This window comes from Saccostrea cucullata, unplaced genomic scaffold (assembly GCF_032062105.1).
Source record: "Saccostrea cucullata isolate Sc308-1 unplaced genomic scaffold, CSIRO_AGI_Scuc_v1 ctg2071, whole genome shotgun sequence".
Taxonomy (NCBI): Eukaryota; Metazoa; Mollusca; class Bivalvia; order Ostreida; family Ostreidae; genus Saccostrea; species Saccostrea cuccullata.
In genome coordinates this window covers 196,397-217,181 of record NW_026926309.1, presented here as the reverse complement: position 1 = coordinate 217,181, position 20,785 = coordinate 196,397, and the positions used below count along the sequence as shown (strand labels likewise).

Here is a 20,785-nt window from a genome sequence, read left to right as displayed (position 1 = left end):
ACCGGTTACATGGAAATCCCGCATTCACAATATAACTTGTCCGCGAACTTTTCTAACGCCCTCGTATTTATGATAAAAAGGACATACAAAATACTGGACTACAGGTAACAGCTGCAACTTAGCATATCATAAAAAAGTTTGAACATACGGATAATTGGAATTCTTGTAGCAGTTCTTGACTTTTCAGAAGAAATTCCTGACGGCTTGTATTGGTGGCAAACTCTACCTCAACTCTTATTTTCATTTCTGTCTCATCTTTAATAAATTCATTTATTGCGAATGTAAGAGTTTCTCAACAATTAAAAAAAAATCAAAAATGAAGACACTCAAAGTCTTCAATTTAAATCTGATTGTATTTTCTTTTTTTAAAAAAACTCAGATAAAGTCTTGCATTTCGCCTCTGGTCATTTAAATACTTTTTCTTTAATTTTAATTAACTTGTAGGGATATACAAAAAAATAAATTAGGAAAGTAACAGAAAATATATGATGAAGATTTAATCTTACTTGTACTGTAAGTTGATTCTGGATCTGCAATTACAGATATAGAAATAGAATTGTAGGTCAAATATTTTTTCCCAAAGTCTCAACCTATCTCAAAAGAACACAGTCTTCAGCGCAGTCTGTGATATTATTATATTGCAGAGAAAAGTATGGTATCGGTTAAACTTATTTCTTGCTCATAAATACAGAAAATTTACTAACAAACACATTTATTAAGGTCTGATCCTCCAAAACGACATTCACAGTGGGAGGAGCCAGGAGTATTGACACATGCTTGCTGTAACTCTTTGTCACACTGAGTTATTTTATCTTTGCATTCATCCACATCCTTTGAACAATCGCTCCCTTCCCATCCTGTAATACACTGGCAAAAACCAGTGGAGGCATTACATACCTCTGTTTGGTTGGTTACACATGTACATACTTGGGAGCACTGTTCACCAAATGTATAGTTCTGGCAAACTGAAAAATAAATTTTCAACGTGTAATAAAATCATATCTATAAGATTTAAAAAGAGGTTGTGAAGACAAAATAATTATTGCCAACAACCTTGGCAAGTGAATCCGTTCCCTTTAAATCCTCGGGGACATTTACACAAATAACTCCCAACTGTATCGGTGCATATAGCATCGGAAGAACATTGGTTACTTCCATCAGCACATTCATCAATATCTGGAAAAAAGAGATAAAGAACTTACTTATTGTATAAATTATTTTGGAAATCAGAAATTGGTTTAATAAACGAATATGTATTTTTAAAAAAAAGTTTTGCTTACACATACTTGATCGATAAAATTGCTAAAACAAATGAAAAACATACTATGACATTCTTTATGGGTTGTTATGTTGACTTTGTAACCCTGGTTGCACAAACATTTGAAATCTCCAGGCCAGTTATTGCAGTCATGACATCTTGTATCAAGGCATTCATTGATGTCTACACAGTATTTGTCATTTGTTAACTTAAAACCATTGCCACAGTCGCATTGATAACTTCCATTTGTATTTATACATATCTGTTGACATGATGTTGGATCCTTACATTCATCAATGTCTATGGAAATAAAAAAATGGAAGGAAACCATTCTATGTTATTTTGTTAATGTGAAAAGGACATATAAAGATGTTATTCTCTTTTTGTGGTGTTTTATCAAAATCATATGAGACAAGACCTTGAAATGTTCCGTGTGAAATATAATATTATTTATAAGTTTGTCATGGTTGTTTTATTACCTGAACATTTTCCTTCTGATTTGTTAAAACCCGTAACACAATCACATCGGTATGACCCTGGGGTGTTGAGACAGAGCTCATGTTCACCAATGCGTGGGTTCAGTTTACATTCGTCAATATCTGTTTCACAAGTTTCCCCTGTCCACCCTGGTTGACAGACACAACCATTTATATGGTGACAGGCAGTGGAGCCCCGACCACATTTACATGGCGTGTTGCAATCCTTACCGTAGAAATACCCATTGCAAGCTGATATAGAAAATTATTAAAAGTAAATTTTATCATCTTTATGTAGATCCAGACACAGGAGTTCGCGTACCTGTCAATTTTGCCGAAATTTTCGGTGAATAAAAAAGATACGTAATACCTATAGTAATAACACAAGGAGTGCAACCGTTGTCCGCGACACCATGACATGACGTCACGGGCGGTCCATTTACCCAAAAGGAAAAAAAAAAACCAATCATACACAATTAACTAGAGATAACGATATTACGTTTAGATACGAGTACAAGTACTTGTACCGCCCCATTTTAAATTTTCTTGAATGTCTACTGACTTGTCTCTGGTTTCTTTTCCCATGTGACCTCAATCATCTAGAATAGCATTGTATTATTCATTTCAGGCAGTTTTGTTCCTTTTTGGGTAAATGGACGCGCCCGTGACGTCACGTCATGACGTCGCGGACAACGGATATTTGAGCGAAGTTGTGGAGAAATATCACCTCTGCTGCTGTAAAACATGCGTTTGAAATCATATGCTTTAAGAGCCATAAAGAATGGTCCCTTCCAAAAAGATTGGTTTGTGTTTTATAATTTTCGATTGAAGATTAATTGTGCCACACCTCCTAACCTTATTTGCATAAATCGGAAGAATTTGGAGATAAACGTAATAAAATATGAACAAAATCCGTAAACGTCCGAACAGCTTTCCTCGCGAGAATTCAACGAGACCAACATGCCAGTGGTGAAAATCGAGAGAGAAATTCAACATGAAAAAAGAGGTAAAACTTTACGTTTTCTCGATTTATAAGATTTCTAAATTGCGAAAAGTTGAAAAACAAACGTTTCTTTACTTAAAAAGTGAAAGTAGGTATACAGTTTCTCATTCTGTCAAGTGTTATTGCACTTTAAAGTGTCAAAACAGCACCTCTCGATTTTGTAAACATGTTTCCACGTGGAAGGGAGTAGTATGTGTCGGTCAAGATTAACCCACATACATTGATTTAGTAAACAAAAGCACTCGTAAGTAGAATTTCATTTATTTTTTCGATTACCTGTAGCACAAAATGGCTAAATATTTTAGGGCATGTTTGTAAAATGCTGTAAATAGGATGTCTTAAATTGAAGAGAAAATGCAGGTGTGCTATAGTTCGTTCCTACTTGAAGGTACGGTCTACTATGCATGCATATATTCAGAGTTACGCGTATTAGAGTCATTATTCTTACTTATCAATACCCAGTGATTTGTGAGAACCATATATGTGTTTTTTTAAATACCAAGAGACTAAAATTTAATTCTATCTGTACTCGTGTGTATGCACAAGAAGTTCTTCCGAATTTCCTCTACACATATACATGGGTACCTGGATAAAGGTTTGTTTACATTTGTTTGCAGTTTTAATAGTGTCAGCTACTTATATCAATCATGCAGTTTTCACTAGAGCCTACTAATCAAAATATGTTTGTTACTTTTCTAATTTAATATCATAGAATTTATGATCAGATGATGTCAATGCAGTTCTCACATACTTGTGTATACATGTATATCAGGAACTTCACATATGCAGTTGTCGCCCGCGTGGCGCAGTGATTAGAGCGTCTGCTCTAGAGTTGGGAAGTAAGGAGTCAATCCTTACGTTGCAGGTTTGAATCCCACTGTGGGATGTGGAGATCGGTCCTTGGGATGATCCGTATAAACAGAGGCCCCGTGTCGCAGTAGGTGCTGGCACGAAAAAGATCCCTCACTGAAGGCCCTCAGTGCCGAGCATAGGACAAAATTTGTAGCCCTCCATGCACTGGCAAGTGGTGGCGTCTCCATATGAGTGAAAAATTCTTGAGAGGGACATTATAAACGACATACAATCAATCACATATGCAGTTTATGAAAGTTTTTGAATATTTCTATGTGTACCACTATTTTCCCTTTTAAAGTATTGCCGATCTCAAACTAGCTAATGAAATAGTATAAATATATATAAAAGTAGAGGTACTCAGTGAGCAATGAGATCTGACACTAAATGAGACCCACCACTTCTCATATGAACATGATGAATATTATCATGACTCCTGTTTTTCTATGGGACACCCCAAATATGTGGCGGATCAAAAAGTAAAATAGAAGATGCACAATTGCAATATGTAATATAGATTCTGCGAAAGTTGTCATGCAAGTATCACTCAGTGGTATGAGAGGATAAGAGATGAGTACGCCAAAGCATAACAGACAGACGGACATACCGATTACTTAATATACCTTCCCGCTTTTCATGCGGGGGTGTAATAAATTACATGCATGCATGCATCATTCTGTGTAATGAAAAGATATTGTTTAAGACAATTTACATTGATGTTTCGCATTTTTGTTTGTAAGAATACATGTATTTCATTTACATATTGTTTAATTATTTTAATGTGTATAATGAAAAGTAATTTTCTTTTTTGTTTGACTATTGCAGGTTAGAGTACATTTTGAACAGCCATCTCCAGGTATGACAAAAATAACACAATTGACCCTATAATGTAATAAACTAACATTATTGAATTTAGAAAATGCATACAATGTACACTGTAGCACAAATGTGAAATCATTGTAGGGCTAGAAATAGTTTTCTTTCACTGCTCACTCAGGCTTTTTACTGGTCAGCTCATCATAATATCACTATCCCTCTAGATTTTAATAAAAAGAGACTGACCCAAAACCATAATACATGTAATAATAATCATGATAGATGTAATACAAAATGGTTATATTTTGTTTATTTATTGTGATACACAGTTGGACAAATAATTAATCTGAACAAAACAGCTGATTTCGAAATGACAGAACTTTGACACAAGCCTTTCAAGTTACTAGCCCAACTATAATTGTATTTTGTCATACATAGACCTGACCCAAAAGACAGATGCCCCCTACCATGAACTAGCCTAGATTAAAAAAAATCACTGACCCCAGTCCAGTGGGCCTTCAATTATTTTTTAGCCATGCATTGTAAAGTCAGCTATCGAGACATTCCGTCCTTTTTTGTTGTTTTTTTTTAATGATATATGCACCATCCCATACAAATTATACACACAAGAAAATATTTTTTCCACTTTTAAAATATGGGCTTTACTGATCTTTACATGTATACAGTTATGTCTTTTCTTCTGAAGAATGACATTGTTGGATTTAAAATTGGTCTTCAAGTATGTATGTGCATGATACTGTTTAAATGCACAAAAATTATAATTTCATTAAAATAACCCAAAAAAAAAAAAAAAAAAAAAAAAAAAAAAAAAAAAAAAAAAAAAAAAAGCAAATATAAAAAAGAAAATCAAATCAATTCAATTATAATATGCAATGAATGTTTCTTGCAGGACATACTCTAAAGACAGTGATGTGCAAGTTCAAGGTTTGCCTGTTGAGAGTATTGTATGTGTAACTGTAAGGATAAATTTATAACATTTAATATGCAACATTGTTATTTAATTATTATCATCCTGATCATGCTGATTGGAATAAACATAGAAAAAATAATAAGCATGCCCAATTACTCCAATATCTACATGTACATGTATATCAATGTATAAAAGAATCCTGTGTATTCATATATAGTTGGAGAGAGAGATGTTGATAAAAAGGGTCAATATAATTGAAAATCATGCATCAGTGATTTTTCTTTTTGTTTATTTATTAAAAGATTTAATCACGTTCTGTTTTATTTTCAGCAGATACTTTAATGATAAAGAGTGGGTGAAAAAATCCTCACATCATGCTGCATAACAGTACATGTAAGTTCAAAGACAGAAGAAAATCCATTAGAAGAGACTTTATAAATTCAGTTGGTTGTATGTTTCAGCAAACAATTTTATGAACTTAAAATTATGCTGATACATAAATCAGCATATTATGCAAGCTTTAAATGATTGCATTACATATTTTTCTGATTTGCATGTAGTGCATTGATATTTGTCAGTATTTTTCATTCTTTTTTTTCACAATTGCAAATGCTTGTATTTTATTTGGATTAATTAAATTTAGAGAATTGTATTAATTTATTAATCATATTTGTAGTTCAGCTGTAACAAAACAAATTATCTGATGAAAGACTCAACCACGAGAATAGGAAAGGATGTCAAGTCCAAAGAGAAGGTATGTTGATTACTGGTAATGATATGTTATTGATGTAAATAATGTACAGCAAATAAAGTAGAGAGAACAATAGTAATCCGTAGACAAAAAATTAAATCTTAGTTCTTTTCAAGAATAGGCAGGTCATGATTAGTCACTCTGAGATAGTTCAGAGCAGATTTAGATTTGTTCAGATCATATAGCTGTAGGGTAGGGTGGGTCCACAGTGGGGGGTCAAAGTTTTACTCTGGAATATTTAAGGCTGAAGCTTTTTATTAAAAAATCTTTTTAAGATTATCAGGGCCACGATACATCATATTTTTTGAACGAATACATCTTAGTACAGAATACCAGAATCAAGGGTAATGGATGTGCCATAATTAGAGACAGAATGTTTATCTTGAAAGTCCTATGTAAATATTGCAAAATCATTTTGTTTATTTATTGGCTTTTAAGTTAAGTAGAGATTAAAATAATACAAGTTTTCATAATTTCAATTCTTATTTTAAGGAGACTTTAGTTAATATCTTTCAATTAATCTTTAAATATCAAAGTAGCAGCAACTTAGAATAGCTGGTTATGAATAATCTGCAGAGCTCACAAACTATATAAGGTAAAAAATGCTACAATTTTCAGAGAGAAAGCAATATTTTGGGGTTATAGAAAAGGGGCATAACTCTCATCATGATAGTAAATGATGGATGTCAGATAATGTGAAAAATGTTTACTGTTGAAAAATAAGTGAATAATACAGTGCAGTCTGAATAAGTACAGTTAAACAACAGTATCTTAAAATAAAACAATGTTGACATTCATGACAGTATTACAAACTGGATGAATGATTTGTATACACTTTGTATTGCATATGATTTACTTTTGTTAATTTAATTTGCTCATTTTTTGTAGATCTCTTTCACATGCAGATCATTAATGAACAATGAGATTGAATTAGCAACTGTAAATGGCATATATGAATTTTATATACTCTGTTTAGAGTTGAAATTTGGTATATATCTTTCACACTGAGTAATGTCTTGAACACATTGAGATATCAAAGTCATTTTAAAGTCCCTTGAATGACATTTATTTTATATATATATCTTACCCTGAAACTCTTGGATATTTCAGTTTTGCAGCAGTCCCACATAAGCATTTCAAGATAACAAGTGTGACTTTATTTATTGATTCAGTTAATCTATGATGAATTATAAATATATCACTCATATACTTTTATGTTAATGCATTAACATTTTATATTTTTCAGGCCATATAACAGATGGTTGCTGAATTCATGAAGACTGGAATGAAACAGTACTTTTCTACTCTTATGAACCATATCGAAATATCATTTGAGGATCCCTTTCTCAGAAAAGAAGAATTTGCATATTCAAAGACTCAATACTTTATTGTTTGTTTGTATGTTGTTTAACGTTCTTCTTGAGAAGATATATGGGGATGCCAACATTTTTCGTTGGAGAGCTGCAAACTTTGTCCTTTACTTGCCACACATGGCTAATTAAGCAATGAGGGATCTTTTTGGTGCAAGCACCTACTGCAACACAGGACCTCTGTGTATACAGTCTCATCTCTATGTCCGACTGTGTGTTTACCAGCAATTTAAGGATCAACTCATTACTCTTGTCTCTCGAGCAGACGCTCTTGCCACTGCAGCATGCAGGTGACTTCATAGGTTATAAATTGATAAGATAAGATAAGATTTATAACTTAAAACTGGTGTTTTTAATTCAACCACAGTATAGAAAATGTTTGGAAAAAGGGAGGTAATAGCTAGCTCTCACCGGTATTGCATACTTAAACTATATGAATTACATATTTTAATTACACATGTATTTTAAACCAGATCAGTAAAGAAAGAAACAATTGAATATTTTTACTATGAATTTTATTATAAGGTTGATTATCTTTAAACAAGAGGCCCACGGGCCTTATAGGTCACCTGAGCATTATGCAACAACTTTCCAATTATTGAATTTGATTCATGTTTTAAGCCAGATGCTATATGGCATTCACAATTTTGAAAGAGGCACCATTGATCATCATAACAATACACTTAGCAGTTGCTTAGCTTGGTTACTGAATACCCATACGCAGGGTAGGGGAACAAAAATGCATTCCAACTAATCAGTAATATTCAGCAAATAAGCAGTAGTGCTCCTAACACTGTGACAAAAACCCCTGACCCTAGGTCCACACATTGCACAAATTTTAAAAAGGCACCCTTAAAATTGCCTATCAAAAAATAAATAAATGTTTTATAAATACAAAGGAGCAGATTTCAAACAATTAACTCATTTACAGTATATAAGTAGAGCCCCCCGGTACCCCTAACCCTGACCCTGGGGCCTTGAAATTCACAATTCTGCAAGATTAGGGCCCTTGCTCATCATAACTATATAGGTAGTTCATCTGCTTCATACCCAGAGACAGAGAAGAAAATTTTCAAAGATTTAATGTATTTTCACTATATAATGAATAGAGCCCCATCCTAACACCAGAACCCCTGACCCTGGGACAAAAAAATTCACAATTTTGATTGAGGCACTCTTGTTCATTATAACTATGCACTTAGTTAGTTTATTTAATACCCAGGAGCAGAGAAGAAAATTTAAAGAATTCATGTATTTTCACTATATAATCAATAGAGCCCACCCTCCCCCTCCTAACACTAGACGCCTTGACCCTAGGGTCATAAAATTCACAATTTTGGTTGAGGCACTCTTGCTCATCATAACTATGCACTTAGTTAGTTTATTTAATACCTAGGAGCAGTGAAGAAGATTTTTAAAGAATTCATGTATTTTCACTATATAATCAAAAGAGCCCCCCCCCAACACCAGAACCCTTGACCCTGGGGCCATAAAATTCACAATTTTGGTAGAGACACTCTTGCTCATCATAACTATGCACTTAGTTAGTTTATTTAATACCTAGGAGCAGAGAAGAAGATTTTTAAAGAATTCATGTATTTTCACTATATAATCAAAAGAGCCCCCCCCCCCCAACACCAGAACCCTTGACCCTGGGGCCATAAAATTCACAATTTTGGTAGAGACACTCTTGCTCATCATAACTATGCACCTAGTTAGTTTATTTAATACCTAGGAGCAGAGAAGAAGATTTTTAAAGAATTCATGTATTTTCACTATATAATCAATAGAGCCCCCCCCCCCCCCCCCACACACACACCAGAACCCACCCTTGACCCTGGGGCCACAAAATTCACAATTTTGGTAGAGACACTCTTGCTCATCATAACTATGCACTTAGTTAATTTTTTTAATACCTAGGAGCAGAGAAGAAGATTTTCAAAGAATTCATGTATTTTCACTTAAGAGCCCCCCCCCCCCCCAACACCAGAACCCTTGACCCTGGGGCCATAAAATTCACAATTTTGGTAGAGGCATTCTTGCTTATCATAACTATGCACTTAGTTAGTTTATTTAATACCCAGGGGCAGAGAAGAAGATTTTCAAAGAATTCATGTTTTTCCACTATATATAATCAATAGAGCCCCACCCTAACACCAGAACCCCTGAACCTGGGGCCATAAAATTCACAATTTTGGTAGAGGCACTCATTGTCATCATAACTATGTACTTAGTTGGTTTATTTAATACCCAGGAGCAGAGAAGAAGATTTTCAAAGAAATAATGCATTTTCACTATATACTTAATATTTAGCCCCGCCCTAGCACTAGAACCCCTGACCCCAGGGCCATGAATTTCACAATTTTGGTAGAGGACTCAATGCTAATTACAATCATGCAAACAATTTGACTGCTTGATGTCCAGAAGTAAAGAAGAAGATTTTTAAAGATTGCATTAATTTGAATGGTTTTGGCCCCACCCCTCAGGCCCCAGGGGGGCAGGGATCATGAAATTCACAATTTTTGTTTCCCTTCACCCATAGATGCTTTATGCCAAATTTGGTTGAAATTGGTTCAATGGTTGCAGAGAAGAAGCTGAAAATGTTCAAATGTTAACACACGACGCACGACGCACGACTCACAACACACAACACACGACGCACGACGACGGACGAAAACGGATAGCAATAGGTCACCTGAGTTTACTCAGGTGACCTAAAAATGGAACATTAATTCTTTTGAGCAGGAAGAAAAAAAATAATTAGAATGTACATGTACATGTGCACTTAATTTAGTTTATCAAAATATTCAAAATTTGAAGATCTTGTGAAGGATATCTAAATATTGATTTATAAATTTTTATCTTATTTTCAAACAGTATAATCTTTATCATAACATATGCCCTGTAATATACAACTCATTTGTTGTTGAACATTCCATTGTCTGTCTACATGTAGTGCTTAGTTAATTTCTTGTAAACACAATCATGATTGCATGCTGTTTGTTTACTTTGTCTTTTTTTTCAGTATTAGTCATGATATATAAATGGTGTGCATATCAGTTTAAATTATTTTTGTTGAATTCAGTTAACCAAAAAAAAAAAAAACAAAAAAAAAACTAATAACTGAATATAATTATGTAGATAGATACCTTCAAGAAATATTTACATGTACTAGTAGCTGCAGATATGTAGCTTATGTAAAATCAGGTATACCTGAAAATCAATTTTACCTGTATCATTAAACAGAAATTTAGTTAACACATTCATATACATATGCAGTATTTCATACTGAAAATAGACTGTGTGTTAATGTTATACTTATTCAACATAAATATTGATCAGAAGTGATCTTGATGAAATAAAACATGTATCTCACAAGTTTTTTTTTCTTTTTTCCCCCAATTAAGCAATTTAAATCTTTATATATTGATAAAAGAAACTGACTATACCATTTAAAAAAATCTTGAGTTGTCTTTCCTTGTTTAAAGAAAATATCTGATGCAATGAATGCTCCCTTGGGTTCATGGCCCTGAATATTAATAAGGTTGGGAGGTGTGTGTGCGACAGCCTTGATATTAAGCGAGGGGTTCCCAGGTGACCTAAAATGCGTTACACTCCTTGTGTTATTATTATACGTATTACGTATTTTTTTTTATTTAATGAAAATTTCAGTATAATTGATAGGTACGCGAACTTCTGTGATCAAGATGAATGAAGTACACACATGGATTAACATTGTGACGGAATTGAACAGCAAGTGCAGGGACATTTAAAACTTGCATGTGTTGGGTAAATATAGATAATTTTTTATTATTTTTTTGAAAGAGATTATTTTCAGACTAATTGAAATTACCCGAATATCATTTTGCTTTCTTTAAATAATTTGGAAGACTTTAAATTAAGTTATGTAGTTTTCCTTAAACAGTTATTAACATATGGAATAACACAATGTCAGTAAAAGCATATCTATTGATGTATGCTATAGATAATTCTTTAAATGCTGCAGGGAACACTCAGCATAAAGCACAAAACTACATTCTTCAAAGTATGCAAGTGAAGGTTAATTATCTGACATGAAATGGGATCCTAGAATGATTAAAATTGTCAAAAATTCAGAACAATTTTTATTCAAAGAAATATGACCAGAAAAATATTTATTATATTATCATATATTGAAAGCCTATATATATTGTAAAAAATAATGAAAAATAAAATTTTATGCAACACATTGAACACTCGTTCACCAAATACTTTGACATTGTATAAGCATCAGGAATGTACCTTTACATGATATTCGATCATTTTGAAGCTCATATCCAATATCACATCCACATTCAAAAGACCCTACCGTATTTGTACAGTTATGGTCACACGTAGAATTCTTTTTGCACTCATCAATGTCTAAAAAGACAAAATTACAAATATTAACTTACATGTTCAGCCATTTATCGTAAATGTAGGAAAAAAAGAAAATTAATTTCTCGTATTGAAATTTAAATGCGAACAAAAACTTAAGTTAATACTACCAATGCACGTTGTCATGTCACTATCAAGTTTGTAGCCTTTTTCACAGAAACAAATAGCTTCCGTTTGGTCCTGTACACTTTGGATGCAACCGTAACTACAGTTTATGCCCGGAGAAAGGGAACATATGTCCTTAACTGAAATATAACAAACATGTTTTAAGTAAATCGCAAAATTAAAAAGAGTACCTGTTTCAAAAAGGATCAATTTAGACTGAATTTTTGCAAATGTTTCACAGTGTTCAGTAATTCTAAAGAGTAGTATAAGCGATTGAGAAAATATGTGAAACTCAAAGAACAAAATGTGCACTTTCGAAAGGGCATTAGGAGAAAGAATTGTATGAAAAAGCAACGCACTTCTCGTAGATGCATAATTAATTAATAAGAAAAGGTAATATGTCCACCTTTTTCACACATTTTACGATCGTTTTGAAGATTGAATCCAGGATGACATGCGCAATTATAATCACCATCTACATTGATACACAGTTGGGAACAGTCATGACGTCCAGTCTCACATTCATTTATATCTAAAAAAAAAATTTCATTTGTAGGTATTTTTTTTGAAATCTTAAAAATTCCAAAGAAAGTTTGGATAAAATATTATGATAAGAGAACAGATTTTATATCATTTCAGTTAGATTACTGAGCATTATTATTGATGATTGTATATATTTTTCATTGTATTACATAAAATGTACAGTCTGTATTTACCTTTGCATTCGTCGTTTATAAGTTGAAATCCACTCTGGCATTCACATGTGTAATTACCATTTGTATTGACACAAAATGTAAATTCTGGGCAATCATATAGGCTCTCGTCAGAACACTCGTCAGTATCTTTATAAAATACAATATTTCAAAAAAAGTATTCAGGACAACTTAAAATCTTCAGAATTTCAATTTATAAATAAAAATTGAAACATGTACAAGCTTATTTAATTTCTTTAACATACCTTCACATTTATCACCATTAATATCAAAACCTTCCCCACAAATGCACGAGTATGAACCTTCAAGATTCTGGCATACTCGGTCAGAACCACATATAAATGGATCCACTAAGCATTCGTCAATGTCTTTGTCACATTTCACACCTGTCCACCCTGATAGACAGACACATCCACTGACTGGATCACACCTGTCTCCACCAGAACCACATTCACATAGTTTACTACAGTTCTCACCACAAGAAGGGATCTCACACTCTATGGTTTTAAGTATTAATATTCAGTTTGAACAATAAATACCTTACAATCCCACAAAATAAAATCAAATTATAACTAGTCGAATCAACTGTTATTGCATTTCTTTGCAAATTTACTATGCTTCTTTAAAACCTTGTTTATCTCATGAAAAATTTTTAAATGTTCCAGCAGAAATTAACAGTTAATGGCCTTTAAATGTATTAGCATCAAGAACAAATTACACATTTCTTGAGTACGTTTTTCTTAAAAGTATTTTGTTTAAAAATATCTTAAAACATAAGATGTTTATGTATTTTGAAACAAAAGTGAAATCGATTATTTTTATTTTACATCTCTAATGTACACAATGATCATTTTCTTGTTTGAAGGAATATGAACATCTAAGGGATTCTTGAGTGCTGTTCTACCTGAACATGACGTTTTATCCTCATTTAAGAAATATCCTGGTCGACAGGTACAATTAAATGATCCTTTAGTGTTGATACAATCTTGAGCACATGCCGTAGTTGCAAGTTCGCATTCATTTATATCTAAATAAAATAAAAGATATACTTGTAAGGTAACATTCGGACTAATTTAAGTATTTACACATTACCAGAAAGTTTATACAACAAATGCTCCTACAAATGTTAAAATATACCAATATAGAGCATATCATTCCATATTGACCTTTTTTATGTTCACTAATTTTTAATGTTCATTTTGACTTCTTTTATGTTGTATGCTTGAAATTGATTGAAGGCACTGAAATTGTGAAAGACCTTACAATAAGCGAAATATTATCTACAGGCATGTATTTACAAATTTCTAACAACTTTCATTGAAAAATATAATGCTAAATCACCGTGTAACTAAAAAAAAAAACAATTTTGCAACCGACATATACTCCTGTATAAGGTATTGTCCTTTTGACAACTCTTTTTTGGTTCATGTCTTAAATAGGAAAAGGTATTAACCTTTACAGTTTATGCCATTAGATGCTAATTCGTATCCTAGCGGACACACACACTTAAAAGTTCCTGAAGCATTTCCACATGTGTATTCACACATTTCAAAGTTTTCACAGAGGTTGTCTTCTACAATTTAAAAGTACAAATATCGTTACAAGAAGGAAAGAGCCATAGTATAATTTTCTTGATCCGTTTGAATACTACTAAACTATGTGTTGACGTCTTTGTTGATAGATGAATGTTATTGAAAACTAGAGAGAAAGTCTTTTCATCGAAACAATTTCGAATTACCTGTGGTCGTACCTGATTTAATACACGATGATTTGTCGGTATTTAAGATAAATCCTAAGTGGCAATCACAATGAAACGAACCCTGTGTATTTCGACATATTTGTTCACAGTCTGACGTGCCGTCAAGACACTCGTCAATGTCTACAACATATAGAGAATATTTTATGTCATTCATAAAATCATTGCAAGTTGATATCAATTTTATTTTATCTTATGTTTTTTTTAAAATAGATACTTTTTAGTTATTTTGTTATTTGATAATTCAGAATTAAGTCTCTGTGTCGATAAAGCGAGTAATATTTGCTTTTTCACAAAGATACACATCTAAACATAAATTAAATGTTATATATTAGTTGAAAGTCAATAATAACACATAAAACATAAAACTGTTCGTGTTCTGGAACTCAATGTACTTCAATATTAAATTTTGCTTTCTTTTCCTCCAAAAAAGAACAGCATTATTTTAAAAACAAACTTCTGTTTCTTTTTCGATCCAATAATGTAATTCTAAATAACGTTTATTACCGAAAAAACACACAGAAATTGTGAAAAAGACAGTCAAGTTCGAGCAGGTGCTTGAAAATCAAACTCGACCCTCCCCTCAAATACAGTACAAAAATTGTAGTACACCCTAATTTTAATGGTTCGACTTTATAAGGAAATTTACGCATAGTTTTTATTTTAAACTAATAAAAATGTTTGTACTTGCCTCTACAAATGTCGTCTATTTTCCTATAACCATTCAAACAATGACATATGTAACTTCCGTCAGTATTTTCACACATTTCGGTAGAAACATTGCATCTGTTGGTGAACACAGATGCACACTCATCAACATCTGAGGAAAGATAATGTGAAGATGTCGTTTTATTAAAACAAGGGATAATTGAAAAAAAAAATGAAGGAGACACTGCTCATTTGTTTAAGACTTTAATTACAGACCTGCACATTTAGTGTCAACATCCACATAGCCAGGTGGGCACTCTGAGCAGTTGTATCCTCGACCCAAAATGACTTCTTCAGCAGGAGTAAGGTCGGTACAGTTTCTATCTAGAGAGCACGGACTCTGAACACAAGCATCTATGTCTTGTTCACAATTCTCTCCTAAGAATAACCCAAAATGATTCAATAAAGTGCGTGTGTATGATAAAGGGCTTGCGTGTGAGCAGAAAGGTGTGTGAGAGATGTGTGAGGGTGTGTGTAGGGTGTATGAGGGCGCGTATGCAAGGTTGTGGGTGTATATGATGCACAATTAACTATTTATAACCAGATAGATTTATATTATGCAAATCTTTCCATGGTGTAGAAAATGAAATCTCTTACCGGAATACCCGATGTTGCAAATACAATCAGCCTTATAACTGAGAGCATTTTCTGTTGTTAAGACGTTTTCATAGTCACATTGGCCCTTATTACTGCATCCACTACACAGTATAATTGTAACATCTAGAGATGGTGATTCAACCCCCATATCATCGACAACACTAACACTAGAAAAAAATGTTACATATTTTCATACCAAACTCGCTTTATGCATCATTACCGGTATCATGTTTTGTGTACTATTATTAATATCATGGAAACAGTGGATTAAAAATACCTTATTTCTGATACATTTGTATTTAGAGGAGTCCACGTCGCTACTCCAGTTGTTGTGTTGAAGCTAAATCCTTCTGGTTGTTTTAGGACTTTGAACATTGGTCTTTCTTTACCGTCATCAGATGCGTTAAATCTTAAGGTAAGTTCGTTATTAACCTCAGCATTAATTGTCGTGTTCCCATGTATACTTGGAATTTCATTTTCTATTTTAAGATGTAAAAAAAGAATTAGCATATACATGTAATTTTTAGATACCCGTATACTTATGTTCAAGCCATACAATAGATTTCAATCTCTTACCTACAATGGCGATGTCGTTTAAAGATTTAGCTTCTTCGTTGGCAGATGACATAGCTACACTTATATCTCCTGTTGCAAGAAAGTCAAAAATGCAGGCTTGAGATGGGCTTGTCCCACAAATTTCTTTAGCCGAATTAAGCTCCTCTTCATCTACTTCATCCATGAATAAAGGTTCAAATTCCGGATGTGAAAAATTCTCATGATTTAGGCCCTCATCGTAATAGAATATAGATTTGTCTTTGACAGACCCTTTGAATAAAGCAATAAATGAGTAATAGTAATATTATGTACACCTAAATAAGTATAATATCATTTATAAAAATTTTCTAACTTACATTGCTGTCCAAAATTGTAGAAAATGTCCCGTTCTGTTCTTGTTGCATTCTCACTTAAAATGGTTCCATTTGGGAGAATGAAGTCGTTTGTAGCATTCCCATCAAAATTACCCATTAATCCCTTGACAAATCCACTGTACGTATCATCAACCACAACCTCCGAAATCAAAAATCGTACTCCAAGTCGGATTTTTAGAATTATTGCTGAAAATATGTATTTGATATCATCAGAAAGATGACTTTGTATAGTATCCTAAAGCATAAATGCATCGTTTTTAATTTTGATTTCATTGCAACATTAAGATTTTCTACTTACAAGACTGGAAAAAAGATGCTAATATGGATTTATTTTCCCAACGAATGGATAAATTTTGTGTAAGGTAAGTGTAATTTGTATTCTGAAATCTTGTAGTCAGGTCATTTCCATTTCCTCTGATTATTAAATCTGAAAATAAAACAATAGATGGCGCATAGGCAAAAACGCTCATCTGAATCTCTATACCCTTTGTACTTCTTATTTTCCTCTTTTTATTTATATTAATTATGTAAAACAATCTCGGATATTGTGGTCCGATTATTCCTGCAGGAATTATAAAAATATATTTAAATCAACACTACATGAGCATGCTTTCAAATTACATGTACTTTCAAATTAATATATTATAATCAACAGTTTGCTGTTCTTGTTTTTATACACACCTTTGTAACAATATTTGAATGCCCATTGTGCCATTACCCTTTCTCTCGGGTCATGATTCAAACAAGACTAAATGTACACCGCCCTAAAAACTTTCTTTGTACATATGATTAGCCATGACTTTTCTATTCTAAAGGGTCTTACAGTCATTATGACTCAAACAAACTTACAATACAATGGAGACTAATACCCAAGTAAAGCTATATCTATTTAATTAATTTTAACATTAAGAATTAGTAATCAATTTATATATATCAAAAATCATAGATTATAAACGATTTCAAAGCGTTTCATCCACCTTGTTTGTTGGATGACATTTCTATTTGTACTTTGGATCCAGTTTGGTCTTGAGCCACGAAAGCACTGAATACTGTAGCATTGATGACAGTTCCATTCGATGTTGTTGCCGGTTCCGTTCTTGCCTGAAAGTCGAATCTGGTACCATCTTTTGTTATTTCCATCATCACGTATTCCCCGTGACCATTGAAGGTGTATTGTTTTCCATCAAGTGTTCTGATGTGAGGGTCACCAGAGTTTATTCCTCAAAGAACATATATTACACGTGTTCAATACTAAGTGAATTTCAAACAAAAGGTATTAATGGTTAACAAGGTTATTTGCTTACTTTCTGATATCATAAGGCTTAAGGTTGTATTTGATTTATGCTTAAGATAACTTTATTTCTTTTCTTTGATTTTACTTATATATGTACTTCTGTTTTCCTTGCTTGTCTAAATTTCTTTCTCGCCAATTCATTTTTATGAAACAAGGAACATGAGGAAGAGTTGTGTAGTTGAAATATGTCATGACATTACAGCTGAACTCAACTTGTAAATAGGTCATTTTTGATAGTACTATCTATAATATCAGCATCCGTGTGTTCGTTTGTATACTGCACTGACCAGTGGAAGTGTTGTACGTTTGTTATTTTACTCTTCTGCATAAAAATAAATTCATGATTATTTTTGTGTCTATCGGTAGCTGCGTAGCATGGAACATAAGACACAGGTGATGACTGATAACACTGAACAGTGACAACGTGAGCGGCTTTTAAGGGTCCTCAGGTTTAACGAGCATACAATCGAATGTTTTCAGCTTTAGACAGTTGGATACGTGGAGTACTAAGGGTGAAGCTCTTTATTCATTATTTATCAACTTTTTCAATCGCCATTAGTATCTTTGACATACCCAGTTTAATTCCATAACTGTGAATGGAAGTTCATGTTGCATCCATGTTAAATTCCATAATTAATTATCACCCACTTACACCAGACACAATGACAGACCAGGATATTGTGATGTAGGGTAGGGTGGTGTAATTTCGACCACCTGGTTAATTTCGACCGTTCAAAAATACATTACATATATTTTGTTTTTGGTGTATAATTGTGTATGAACATTTATATTAAGCAGAAAGAAAACATATTTTTAATATATCGTGTCCAAAATAATTTTGTTTCCATGAGCGTTATTAAAATCGTTATTGGATAATTACATCAAAGAACAGGCTTTATCACCCGAAAAATTACAGACGAGTATATTTTTGTCACTACGGCGAACTATCACTTCAGAAAAATCTTGCATGGAAAGACAATCAATGGATATCCCTGAAGTGACATTTATCAAATATTATTTTGAAAATGAAATTTTTACGCTTTTAATTTACAGCATTTAGTTTTTACAAATTAAATTGGAAATTAGCTGAACAGAAATTGGTCGAAGTTATCCCTACCTGAATACGGCGTCAGTGGGTAACTTCGACCGATGTAGAATGACGCAATTTACTATCTGTCACCAGAAAGAATTCATGACCGTCCGGAAAAAATATTAAGAAATGAATTATGTACATTAATACCTGGTAGAAACTAGTACTTCAATAGTGAAAAAAATTATTTGTTTTATTTACACGCGGTTTAGATGCCTGTACATGTACATTTATAGCATGCTTTAACCACTTAGTATATCGGCGTCATAGACATATCTGGTGCACTCGATGTCTTCGAATAAGGTACATTTCGAAAATTGTCATTTTTTGGTCAGGATTTTTACTCTATATTTTGTGCTGTACAGCAGAAATATTCAAATTCATATTTTTTAAACTATATTAGAGCTGACGCCAATTATTTCCTTTGTATTGGCTCATCGGTCGAAAATACCCTGTGTGCGGTCGAAATTACCCAACACACATATCTTGTAAATCGAACGCATTTATTTCATATTGTGACCAAAAAATATATATAAAATCAATGTAATCTGAAAGATAAAAGATATTTCGAAGGTAAAAGGATCCAGTAAAAGTTGTAGCATAACATGACAGTGAATACTTTAAAAAATCTTCAGTACATAAAAATAATCGGTCGAAATTACACCACCCTACCCTATATTAGACATTTGATGTTCCATGTGGCCAGATTAACATTCAATTGTAAATACGTATAGAGATCATTTTTCAATTTTAAAGCGCTATCCAAGAAAAAAATTGAGAATATATAATTCTAAATTTTTTATGTACAATGAACTTAATATTTTAGGTAAAGTTTAAAATTAGAGTAAAACGAAAATTTACCATACCTGGTCGAAAAGGTGACCTCCGATAGCAACCTGGAATTGGCCGCACTTCATAAAACCATTTAAAATGCCGAGATTTAGTACATGCCTCTCTTGGTTTCAGGTCATTTTTTATGTAAAGATGCCGCTCAAAGAAAGGATTGTATTGTAACAGTGTCCCAACTGCAGGAAGAGATCGCTCAAGAACACTTAAATTATCTATTCTTCGATGTAATCTGTAACAGCACTCCTGAAAACATATATACCATGCCATTAGTTTAACTCACATAGAACATTGTTGAAGAATATTTCAGTTTATGGATAAATGAGATTTATTTGTAAAAGGTTAAACGCCCTTCTGATAAAAGACATATATACATGTATTTAAATTATCTCAGAATCCATTTTAAAAATGTGTATTTTTTGCCATTTACATAACTGAAAAACTCCCAAAATGACGATCACCCTTTACCAAAGGGCAATCTAACATTCACATACAGTTTGTTTGCTAATATATTTGTTATTTATAACTTTACATTTGCAGCATTTGGAACAGTTTCTTTACATGTATTATATGAAACACCTCTTTTTAATAATAAAAGTTTAACTTAAAAGTTGCACCATTTAAAGCATAATATCTAGAGTATTTTTTCTTGTTTTTTTTAGTAGTTTTTCTTTAAGAAAATTAATAGTAATTATTTGTACATAAATTCAAACTTAGCGCAATCAAGTAAAATTGAGTTATCATTAGCGTATTTTTGAATTGCTGACAATGTCATTGTATGGCCTATAGTACTTTTACAAAAGGATATCTTTAAACGAAAATGCTGATATTCATGTTTCAGCAAATTTTGTGTCAATAATTTGCCGCGTATTAA

General features: G+C 32.7%; 1 protein-coding gene and 1 long non-coding RNA gene across 3 annotated transcripts in view; one reads left to right on the top strand and one right to left on the bottom strand.

The window, feature by feature from the left end:
- Positions 1-20,785, bottom strand: part of LOC134271356 (uncharacterized) — a 37,839-nt gene that overhangs the window by 4,896 nt on the left and 12,158 nt on the right. Inside the window, exons 14-36 of the mRNA XM_062753572.1 lie at positions 19,932-20,157; positions 17,659-17,901; positions 16,980-17,108; positions 16,664-16,867; positions 16,329-16,577; positions 16,030-16,231; positions 15,753-15,919; positions 15,372-15,533; positions 15,139-15,267; positions 14,442-14,570; positions 14,145-14,264; positions 13,596-13,718; positions 12,937-13,188; positions 12,695-12,820; positions 12,385-12,510; positions 11,984-12,118; positions 11,739-11,858; positions 1,738-1,986; positions 1,325-1,558; positions 1,054-1,176; positions 705-965; positions 507-530; positions 149-255 (exon numbers count right to left, since the gene is read on the bottom strand). Coding sequence (XP_062609556.1) covers positions 149-255; positions 507-530; positions 705-965; positions 1,054-1,176; positions 1,325-1,558; positions 1,738-1,986; positions 11,739-11,858; positions 11,984-12,118; positions 12,385-12,510; positions 12,695-12,820; positions 12,937-13,188; positions 13,596-13,718; positions 14,145-14,264; positions 14,442-14,570; positions 15,139-15,267; positions 15,372-15,533; positions 15,753-15,919; positions 16,030-16,231; positions 16,329-16,577; positions 16,664-16,867; positions 16,980-17,108; positions 17,659-17,901; positions 19,932-20,157 — 3,840 coding nt within the window. The remainder of the gene's footprint in view (positions 1-148; positions 256-506; positions 531-704; positions 966-1,053; positions 1,177-1,324; positions 1,559-1,737; positions 1,987-11,738; positions 11,859-11,983; positions 12,119-12,384; positions 12,511-12,694; positions 12,821-12,936; positions 13,189-13,595; positions 13,719-14,144; positions 14,265-14,441; positions 14,571-15,138; positions 15,268-15,371; positions 15,534-15,752; positions 15,920-16,029; positions 16,232-16,328; positions 16,578-16,663; positions 16,868-16,979; positions 17,109-17,658; positions 17,902-19,931; positions 20,158-20,785) is intronic.
- LOC134271357 (uncharacterized) lies at positions 5,665-7,462 on the top strand. 2 transcript variants are annotated; one of them, XR_009993005.1, is made up of 3 exons: positions 5,665-5,729; positions 6,013-6,090; positions 7,334-7,462. It is a non-coding gene; the product is annotated as an uncharacterized LOC134271357 (long non-coding RNA). The 2 variants fall into 2 exon arrangements; XR_009993006.1 differs by lacking the exon at positions 7,334-7,462 and adding an exon at positions 6,733-6,790.